Consider the following 10,668-nt stretch of genomic DNA (forward strand, 5'->3'; position numbering starts at 1 on the left):
CTGTGGAAAAGAAAGAGCTGGGCATGGCCCAAGGTGCGGTGCTCGCCTTGCGCAAGCCTCCCCAGTGTCACAACAGAGAGGCTGGCCTTCCACCATCTAGAGGAAACAGCGGCAGGGTTCTGGCTGCCCCCGCAGGAGCCCCTGGGTGCCGCAGGGGATACATGGGAGTGCCCTCCAGGATCCATCATGCTGCCGCCCAGCCACACTACGGCCCTGGGATCAATCAGCACAGTAACTTATCTCCACAAAATACTTTTTAATTCTCAACAGAGTCCTACAAGAATGGAGAGCCCTGAACAGACCCGTGACGTCAGGTGGTAAAGGAGTCGAGGCGTGGCCAGCACTCAGGTGGCAGAGGCAGGACTGAGCACTGTGCCCGAGACAATGGCCAGGGCGGAACCCTTTGGTCCATGGGAGCAGCGGCTTCGGGCCTGGTCCTCAGCCAGGCAGGGAGCTGGGCAGGACGACAGACAGCAGTGAGCTCGAAGGGCAGGTCGGCCGGCCCCAGAGGCTCCTGCCCATGCCCCAGGCCGTGTGTGGGTTCATTTTTTTTTCTTCAGGTTTTCTCAGACAAGGTTTCTCCGTGTAGGCCTGGCTGTCCTCAGACTCAGCAATCCTCCTGCCTCTCCTCAGCCTCCCTGGGTCTGGGATTACAGGCAAGCGCTAGGACATCGGCTCTGGGTTCCTTCTGAATGTTTTTCAGAACCTCACACCGGAACGCTTGCTGGGGCTGGACCACGCTTGCTTGAGTCCACAAACTTGCCTTGAAGTCACAGCAATCCTCTGCCTCGGCCTCCAGAGTGCTTGGATTTTACCTGGGAAAACAATATAAGACTTTTTTCTCTGTTTTTTGTTTGCTTTCTAAGACCTCACCACACAGCCCAGCTCCCTTGGAGCTCCAGTGCACCCCAATGGCCTGAAACTCAAGAGGCCCACCCGAGTCCGCCTCCTGGGGCCCTCTCATTATGTGTGTGCGTGCACACACGCACGCACGTGCGAGCTGCTATGATGTGCACAGCGGACAACGTGCAGGAGTCAGCGCGCTCCTTCCATCCAGCAAGTGCACAGGCTCTATGGCCAAAATGTCTCTCCCAACAGTTCCTAGACTTTAGAAAGCTGTGGCGCCATGTGCTGGCTGGAGAAGGCAGCAGGGTACAGTAGCCAGCAAGGGTCCCCGAGGACAGCACTAACCCTCACCTGCAGCTACTGCACCAGGCGGTAGGTGATGTAGCGACCAGCCGTCTCGCTGGGTCGGATGATCTTCACAACCTGTGGGGCAGGCAGGGCTGGCTAAGGACCACTGTCCTCTGGCCAGATGCGGGGACTGGGGGACACGGATGAGGAAGCAGGGTGCTTTAGGAATCAAGAATCCTGAAGGGGGCCGGGCGTGGTGGCACACACCTTTAATCCCAGCACTCGGGAGGCAGAGGCAGGCGGATTGCTAGGAGTTTGAGGCCAGCCTGGTCTATAACGCGAGTCCAGGACAGCTAAGGCTACACAGAGAGACCCTGTCTCAAAAAAACAAAAAACAAAAAACAAAAAAAGAATCCCGAAGGCCAGAAGAGGGGAATGGTGGTCACGGCCTCTCACCTGCCCTCGCTTGATTCCAAAGTACCGCGCCACAGGGTCCCCAGCCTGGATCCTCGGCAGCTGGCTCTCCCGAAGCTTGCTGGAAGAGTCAAGGAAGCACCAGTAGGCAGCACTAGGGTGGGTGTTCAGGGGGTGGCATGGGGAAGGCAGGGTAAAGGATACTATCGAGCCAGCAGCTCTGTCACCTCCTCCTTGGTCATGACTACATGCTCAGGGACCAGCTGTGGAGACAGAGACCCACCCACTGCCATGTAGCCATCAGGAGCGGGACAGAGGACACACCCAGGCTACCCATAGTACCAACCTGCAGGCTCAAGGCCGGGGCACCAAAACTGGGGAGCCACCCTGCCGCAGAATATGAAAGGCAGAGCCCAAGGCTGGGAATGTCCATGACCCTGCTCCCTGGGGCCACCCCACTCCGCCGTGCCATGAAATGCCACCCAGGCTCCCCAGGCAACCCCACCCCACCCCGGCTCCCCCCGCCGACGCACCTCGTGCTCCGTGATGTTGATGAGGAGCTCCTGCTGCAGGAACTGCTCCAACACGTACTTGGGGGCCATGTCCACCAGGGACTGCTTGGCGGAGGGTGTCATGCCCTGCTGCACCACGATCAGCGCCCGCGTGATGTTCTCCTCCTGCATGCGCTGGCAGTACACCTTGATGGTCTTGATGCCCACCTTGGGCTCCTCTGCGGACACACAGCCACCTCGCACCCACAGCTGCAGGCAGTGCCGCCTGCCTTTGCTCAGCTTCTACTTACAGGGGAAGACCAGGACAGCCAGCAGCCTTGAGGGAGCTGCCTGAGGAGCGCAGCAATCTGCCCAGACCCTGGGGGACCCTACTGAACAGGGGGTGCAGACCCTCAGCTGCTCTGAGGTTGGGAGGACATGGTGTCATCAGCTCGGGCAGCCTGTGTGCATGGGGCCTAGCCTTGGCTCCCCAGACAGAGTGGGGCTCACTGGACCATCATGACACGGACCTGCAGGAGCTGGCCCAGGTGCATACAGACACACACACACAGACACACACACTCAAGTTTGCAAACTGTTGTATCTCAGACTCAACACACCCACTTTCTTTATCTTTTTCAAGTCTCGGAGCATCTCTGGATCAGCAGTTCTCAACCAATGTGTGGGTGCTGGGACCCTTTGAAAAACATAGCTATTTGCATTACGATTTATAATCAGTGATGAAGTAGCAAGAAAAGCAACTTTAAGGTTAGGGGCCACCACAGCACGAGGAGCTGTATTAAAGGGACAAAGAATTAGGACCACTACACAGCCTGGCTGTCCTTGCCTGCCTCTGCTTCCCCCCCCTTGCTGGGACCACAGGCATATGCTGCCAAGCCCGCCCTGCACTACACAGCCCTGGCTGTCCTTGCCTGCCTCTGCTTCCCCCCCCTTGCTGGGACCACAGGCATATGCTGCCAAGCCCGCCCTGCACTCCCAATCCTAACACTAAAAACACAGGCTGCAGAGCCAAGTTTGAAAGGAGACAGGCTGTTTTGGGGATACCAGGAGGCAGCTGCACAGGGACGCCCTCCTCCCCACCCCTGACCCCCGTGAGACAGAACTGCGGACAGGAGCTGGGGTACAGAGGGTTGTGCTGCAGACAGAGTCAGGGGACATTTGGCTGTGCTGGACTCAATGGGTGAAGAGTGGACACCAACTGAACAGGGAAAGGGAAACTTCCCAGGGTAGGGCAGAGGCAAAAGCAGACAGGTTGCTCCCAATCCTGCAGGCAAAACTGGGCCAGGGTGGGGCCCACTCGCAGAGCGAGCAGAAAGTAGTGAGATCATAAACAAAGTGGGAGAGCTGTTATAGCTGCCATGAGGTGGCACCTGAGCAAGGTCTGGATGATGCCACCAGAATAAAGTGGCCATGGAGACAGGCCCTCACCTGGGAAGAACACAAACATCTGGTCCGTGGGGTCATCGTTGTGGGCCACCAGCACGGTGAGGTCTGTCCGCCTCGGTCGGCCTTCGCTCGGCTTGTCCCCAAACTGTGCCTTGAACTCCTCAAGTGTCTGATCCAGCTCATCCTGGGTCACCAGGTAGCCACGGTCGTGACACAGCTGCGGAGACAAAGAGGCAGCTGTTCCCAGCACTCAGCAGCCCAGAGCAGGAGTGAACAGGGCTGGCTGCGGGGAGAATGGGGAGTAACCCTGAGCTGACCCTGACTACTGCAGGCCATGTGGCTGGGCCACCACTACACTCTCCACCACCGGCTCTGGGTAGGCTGGGACCACGGAGACCCACCCCCCAGCCAAGCCTGCCTCCTTCAGCTCCCCTTCCTCACTGCACACGTAGGGCAACCCCTCCAACACAGGGACCACACACCACCTTGTTTCTGTTCAGTCTTGGGCCCTGATGAGAGAGACTGGAGCAACATCTAGGATGAGGACTGAGGAATAGGCTCAGGACCGACCCTGTGTTCCACCCAATACACCATAAACCAAAACCATGCACAGCTCTTTCACCACTGGGGTCTTGTCCGCTGAACTCAAACACCAAGATTTCTTTGGTTTTGTTCTTCTTTTGGTTTTTCTCTGTGTAGCCCCGACTGTCCTGGACTTGTTTTGTAAGACCAGGTTGGCCTTGAACTCACAGAGATCAAACTGCCTCTGCCTCTGGAGAGCTGGGATTACAGCTTCCACCACCACCACCCCCTCCCCGCCCGACCTAGATTTCTTTTACTATTATTTTTGGGACAGAGGCTCAGTGTGTAACACGGAGTGATCTCAAACTTTTGAAATAGGCTATGCTAGTCTTGAACTCAGCGGCTGACCTGAGTGCTGGGATTGAAGGCGTGTGCCACCAAATTAACATTTGTGCCTTTTATTTCTCTCTACAAAACTCTGACTATGCTGGAACTCTCTATGTAGACCAGGCTGGCCTCGAACTCACAGCGGTCCACCTGCCTCTGGCTCCTGAGTGCTGGGGTTAAAGGTGTGTACCATCGTGCCCGCCTCGTTTTATCTTTAACATATTCTTTTTCAGCAGGGACTAGTGGTGCACGCCTGTAATCCCAGCACCTGGGAGGCAGAGGCAGGCAGATCTCTGAAGGAGAGATAAACCTGTTTTTTAGGATTCCAAGTGGGGGATCGGAACGGGTCTCCGGAGAGAACAGGTGAGGTTAATTCACTAGACGAGCAACCACCTCGTGCAGGAGCTTAATTGTTGCCAGCTGAAAAGATCCCGTGAACAGACTCTGGGAGAAGTTATATAAATGAGCCCAGGACTGAAGGCAGGGCTTTTTGGAGACTTGGGATAGATTTGGTTGTTCATCGCTGCTCTTCAAGACACTCCTAGAGAGACCCGCTTGCGGGAAGGCTTTGGGGCTCTGGCTCCTGCTGAGGTTCTGGGTTCTGGTTACCCCAGGTTCCAACAGAAGAAATCCTGCAGATTGTGCCAGGAGAATCGTTCCTTGTGATATCCTTAAGGTTTTGTTATTGTGTCCATTAATCCTCATTTCCTATTGCTTTGGTTAGTCCAGTTATAAGTGCCCCGTCACTAAGTTGTTAATAAAATATATTGGTTAAGAAAATTAAGTCTGGCCGGGCGTGGTGGCACACGTTTTTAATCCCAGCACTTGGGAGGCAGAGGCAGGCGGATCGCTGTGAGTTCGAGGCCAGCCTGGTCTACAAAGTGAGTCCAGGACAGCCAAGGCTACACAGAGAAACCCTGTCTCGAAAAACCAAAAAAAAAAAAAAAAAAAAAAAAAAAAAACAACCCAAAAAAAAAAAAAAAAAAAAAAAAAAAAGGAAAGAAAATTAAGTCTAAGCCAGGCGTGGTGGTGCACGCCTTTAATCCCAGCACTCTGGAGGCAGAGGCAGGCGGATCGCTCTGAGTTCGAGGCCAGCCTGGTCTACAAAGCGAGTCCGGAACAGGCAAGGCTACACAGAGAGACCTTGTCTCGAAAACCCAAAGGAAAAAAAAGAAAATTGAGTCTACAGTTCTCTGTGAATTCGAGGCCAGCCTGGTCTACAGAGTGAGTCTAGGTCAGCCAAGGCTACACAGAGAGACTCCGTCTGGAAAAACGAAAACATAAATAGTTTTGGTTTTTTTTTTTTTTTTTTTTTTTTTGAGACAGGGTTTCTCTGTGTAGCCTTGGTCATCCTGGGCTCGCTTTGTAGACCAGGCTGGCCTCGAACTCACAGCGATCCGCCTGCCTCTTCCTCCCGAGTGCTGGGATTAAAGGCGTGCGCCGCCACGCCCGGCTACAAAAACATAAATAAATATAACATTCACCCTATGTATGTCTGGTATCCCCCGAGCCCAGAAAAGGGCTTCAGATTCCCCGAAACTGGGGTAACAAGGTTGTGAGCTGCCGTGTGCCGTGCCGGGGCCTGTGGAGCGGCTGCCTAGCGTGAGAGCCTCATGCGGCGCTGTCTCCCGGTCCCCGAACCGCAGCCCACCGGGGAGAGGAGGCTGAAGCAGGAGGATTGCCAAGAGTTGGAGGCCAGCGCGGGTCACCAGCCGGGGACGCCGAGGCGGGAGGACTTGGCCCCGCGGGAAGGCAACCGCAGCGCGGCGCTCGCCCAGAACCTCCCCACGCGCAGCTCACCTGCATGATCGTCTTGCGGATCTTCCAGAGCCGGTAGGTCTCCTCCTCGTCGTCCATGTCGCCGCCGCCGCCGCCGCTCAGAAGCAACCACGAACACACGCTCCCGGGCCGGCGACTACGCCGCCTGCGCCGGATGGCGACCTAGGTGTTCCCGCCCCCTCCCAACACACAGTGCGCCTGCGCGGAACTCCGGAAAGGACCCTCCCCCGTCTCCCCCCGCCCCCCCGCTCAGCTCTGTGCTGTCTTGAGCGAACGCCTGAATAGAGCGACTTCCGCGACAGGCTGCGCGGTGGACGACCGCAGCGTTGCAACCGCCCAGAGGGAAGATCTCGCGATACTTGACCTGTCACCGATTTCTCGGCTTAATTTACTGGGCTGCAGACCACGCCTTTGATCTCCGGGACTCGGGAGGCCGAGGCGGGCGGGTGTGGGAGTTCGAGGCCAGCCTGGTCTACAAAGCGAGTCCAGGATAACCAGGGATACACAGAGAAAAAGAAATAAGTTGAGAGGGTAGAAAGGTGGGGTAATCTGGGAAGAATTGAGGAAGAGGAAACATGATAAAATTATATTGTATGAAGAAAAAAAATTTTTTTCGAGACAGGGTTTCTCTGTGTAGCCCTGGCTGTCCTGGACTCTCATTGTAGACCAGGCTGGCCTCGAACTCACAGCGATCCACCTGCCTCTGCCTCCCGAGCGCTGGGATTAACGGTGTGCACCACCACACCTGGCTATTGGGTTTTTTGTTGTTGTTGTTTTTGCTTTTTGTTTTTTGTTTTTAACTAAAAGAAATAAAAATAGATACTTGACTAATTTGAAACCGTGGATACAGAGACAATGGGAGAGCTCTTAGCAGTTTCAACAAGATTTCCGCCCAAACCCGAAGACCCTGGCTATCAGCTGTGCCCCTCCCCCAGAGCTCCATGTGAGTAAACGTCTCACCCCAGAATGTGGGTCCCAGCACGTGGCCCAGAGGCAGCACAGCTGGGGGACTGGCGGTGGCCTGGGTGAGGGCGCACACCTGCGTCTGCTGGCTTGGCTCCAGGTCTGTCCAGGCCTTCAGCACATGCATTCCTTACTGGATCCAAAAAGAGGGCAGAGTTAGCCCGGCGTGGTGGCTCACGCCTGTAATCCCAGCACTCGGGAGGCAGAGGCAAGCGTATCGCTGTGAGTTCGAGGCCTGCCTGGTGTACAAAGAGAGTCCAGGACGGCCAAGGCTACACAGAGAAACCCTGTCTCCAAAAACCAAAAATAAATATATAAGTTAAATTTAAAAAAAAAAAAAGGGCAGAGCTAGTGGGCGAAGGGATTGGAGACCTTACAGAGGTGGAGTGCTTGGGTGGAGAGTGTCAAAGCGCAGTGTTGACGCAGCAAGCGCCACATTTGACTGGGCTGCGGGCTCCAGAGTCGCCCTTTGCTCTGGGCTGTGACACAGGCCTTGTGAGAGCAAAGCTCAAGCCAAGCCTGCTTCAGGATAAGGACATGGGGAGGGAGTGGGAGGGGCAGTGGGGGGCTGGGGGAGTGAGGGCAGCAGGGAGGGAGGTTGGGGGTGGGGCAGTGGGGGGCTGGGGGAGGGAGGTTGGGGGTGGGGCAGTAGTGGGGAGGGGTTGGGGTGGATGGGGATGGGGTGTGAGGGGATAGGTGGGGGTGGGGGAGTCTGCTCCTGTTCCTAGCTGTGCAGTTTAGCACATCTGAACCTCTTCCTCTCTTCTCTTGGCATGGAGTTGGAGTGTGGATTAATATTCATATTCGGGTCGCAGCCTTTAATCCCAGCACTCAGGAGGCAGAGGCAGGCGGATCGCTGTGAGTTCGAGGCCAGCCTGGTCTACAAAGTGAGTCCAGGACAGCCAAGGCTACACAAGAAACCCTGTCTCAAAAAACCAAAACCAACCAACCAAAAATATTCGTGTCTCACAGGACGGGATGAGTTCTCTTCCTCACTGAGTCTACTCCCACGTCTGACCGTCTCCAGCAACCGGGGCAGATGGGAATTTCTCTGCACTCAGTGTCGCCCAGGCTGGTGGTGCAGGGCACAGGAAGCCACACGCCAGTTCAGTCTCCCACGCCCTGGCCTTCAGCCTCCTCCTCACAAGGCTGACCCCAGAGGTGAGAGGCCAACGTTGGGGCCTCTGGTCTCTGTTGAGCCCGTGGCCTTTACCAGGCTGCCATGTTCTGGGTTGACAAACCTCAGTTAGCCACAAGTGGAGCTATAGAAGGAGAGACAGCAAGGGGAGGGCATAGGGGACATTCCCAAAGCTCCTGCTGGTGGGGAGCAGCCACCTCAGGGAGGGAGAGATGCAGGAGGTGACCACTGTCCTAACTCCACTTAGAATTATTGTACTGGGAATATTTTAGGGTTTTGTTTTAAGAATTTAGTATGAGCCAGGCAGTGGTGGCGCACGCCTTTAATCCCAGCACTTGGGAGGCAGAGACAAGTGGACCACAGTGAGTTTGAGGCCAGCCTGGTCTACAAAGGGAGTCCAGGACAGTCAAGCTACACAGAGATAACTCTGTCTCAAAACACAAAACAAACAAACAAAAAAGTCAGTTTGGTCTACAGAGTGGGACCCTCTCTCTCTAAAAAAGAAAAAGAAAAAGGCTGGAGAGATGGCTCAGTGGTCAGAGCACCAGAGGATCAAGGTTCGACTCACGGCACCAACATGGCAGCTCACAACTGTCCATAAGTCCAGTGCTAGAGGATCTGACACCCTCATTTACATGCATGCAAAACCACCAAGTGCACATGAAATAAAACTTTTGCCTGTTCGTGGGACCCTTTCCTGCTACTAGGGGGCCTAATCCAGCCTTCAGGTGACAGGTGACAGTGGTGTGTGCCTGGTCTGACTGTGGCTTGCTATTCAGTCTGTTGATGTCCCTGCATGGCCTGCTTTCTTCTGAACGGGGGCAGAGTTGGGGTAGGTCTGAGGGGAAGGGGAGGGGTGGAGGGAGACAGGGGGGAGGGGAGGGGGAGGGAGACTGGGGGAGGGGTGGGGGAGGGAGACTAGGGGAGGGGTGGGGGAGGGAGACTAGGGGAGGGGAGGGGTGGAGGGAGACGGGGAGGGGAGGGGGAGGGAGACTAGGGGGAGGGGAGGGATGGAGGGAGACAGGGGGGAGGGGAAGGGTGGAGGGAGACAGGGGGGAGGGGAGGGGAGGGGTGGAGGGAGACTGGGGGGAGGGGAGGGAAACTGCAGTCAGGATATAATGTATGAAAGAAAAAAGGGAAAAGCAAAAAGCAACCTGCTGTTATTTTTTGAGTTATAAACACAGGCCAGGCCCTCAGCCAAGGCAGCTGACTGGAATTCCTGGTGCAAACACTCTCTGAGGATGCCGTGGAGCATTTGGCTTTGACTTTCTGGCCCTTCTGGGGTTGAAGGAGCTGTCCGTCCAGGCAGCACTGAGTGGCACACAAAGCAGCCTTGTCTGAGAGCCAGCAGCATCACCGAGTAGCACACTGGAGAGAGGTCCCGGCCACACCAGCCTGGGCCTTCTTTTCCTTGTTTTGTTTCGGTACAGGGGCCCTGGTGGCTCCCCCACACACACAGTACAAGGGGCTCCAGTACCCAGGGTGACCTGCAGCTCTGCAGTGCTACGGTGAGAGTTTGTGCACATATGGCCCCTGCTGTGCTCGGCTCATGGGCATTCAAGGCGGGTATGAGCTCAGAGCCCAGCCTCAGTTATTGAAAAAAGATGTGTGGTAAGCCGGGTGTGGTGGCGCACACCTTTAACCCCAGCACTCGGGAGGCAGAGGCAGGCAGATCAATGTGAGTTCGAGGCCAGCCTGGTCTACAAAGCGAGTCCAGGACAGCCAGCGCTACACAAAGAAACCCTGTCTGAGAAAACCAAGTAACAAAAGATGTGTGGTGTGGTGGCAGCGAGGCCTCTGATCCCAGAGATGGGAAAAAAGCCAGCCCCGAGAACATAGTGAAACTGTCAGAAAGATGGCTGTGGTGGCTCCCAACCATCCATAACCCCAGTTCCAGAGGACCCATCCCCTCCTCTGACCTTTTTAAACACCAGGCACACACATAGTGCACAGACATATATGCAGACCAAAACACTCATACACAAATTAAATAACTGTAAATCAGTAGCATAAAAGTGTAAAAGGAAAGGAGTTACCCTGGATGTGTGTGTCCTAGAATCAACATGCCTTCCCGACCCAAGCCTGAAGGAAAAAGGGACTGAAGACAAGACAAGAGCTGGCCTGGGAGGGCTTGCATAAGCTGACTGAGACCAAGCAAGTTTATTGAGAAGTACAGCAGCTGCTGTGCAGTGGCGCCATGCGCCTTCAATCCCAGCACGCGCGAGGCAGAGGCAGGGGGTGTTAGCACTCAGCTGCAGTCTGCAGACCTGTGATGTCACTGCTTACCTGCCACAGGGCGTGGGTGGCCCTGGCCAGGGCCATATAAAGGACACCCTCCATGTGGCTCTCTCTACCTCACCTCTCCTTCTCTGCCTCTCCTCTCCCTCTGGGGTACCCCCTTCCCCCTCTCCTCCCCTCCCCCTGCCACCATGC

The 10,668-nt window shown here is 55.6% G+C and overlaps 1 protein-coding gene across 1 annotated transcript; it reads right to left on the reverse strand.

Annotated features, from left to right (window-relative positions):
- Positions 1–608: 608 nt before the first annotated feature.
- Polr2e (RNA polymerase II, I and III subunit E) lies at positions 609–6,264 on the reverse strand. Its single transcript, XM_051172852.1, has 7 exons — positions 6,156–6,264; positions 3,489–3,663; positions 2,082–2,278; positions 1,753–1,811; positions 1,591–1,669; positions 1,198–1,269; positions 609–815 (listed from the first exon to the last, which is right to left on the reverse strand). Exons 1-6 carry the CDS (start codon positions 6,210–6,212, stop codon positions 1,204–1,206), a joined length of 633 nt encoding a protein of 210 aa, XP_051028809.1. The 5' UTR covers positions 6,213–6,264; the 3' UTR covers positions 609–815; positions 1,198–1,203.
- Between the last annotated feature and the right edge of the window lie 4,404 nt (positions 6,265–10,668).

Source organism: Acomys russatus, chromosome 31 (genome assembly GCF_903995435.1).
Source record: "Acomys russatus chromosome 31, mAcoRus1.1, whole genome shotgun sequence".
In the NCBI taxonomy this organism is placed as follows: Eukaryota; Metazoa; Chordata; class Mammalia; order Rodentia; family Muridae; genus Acomys; species Acomys russatus.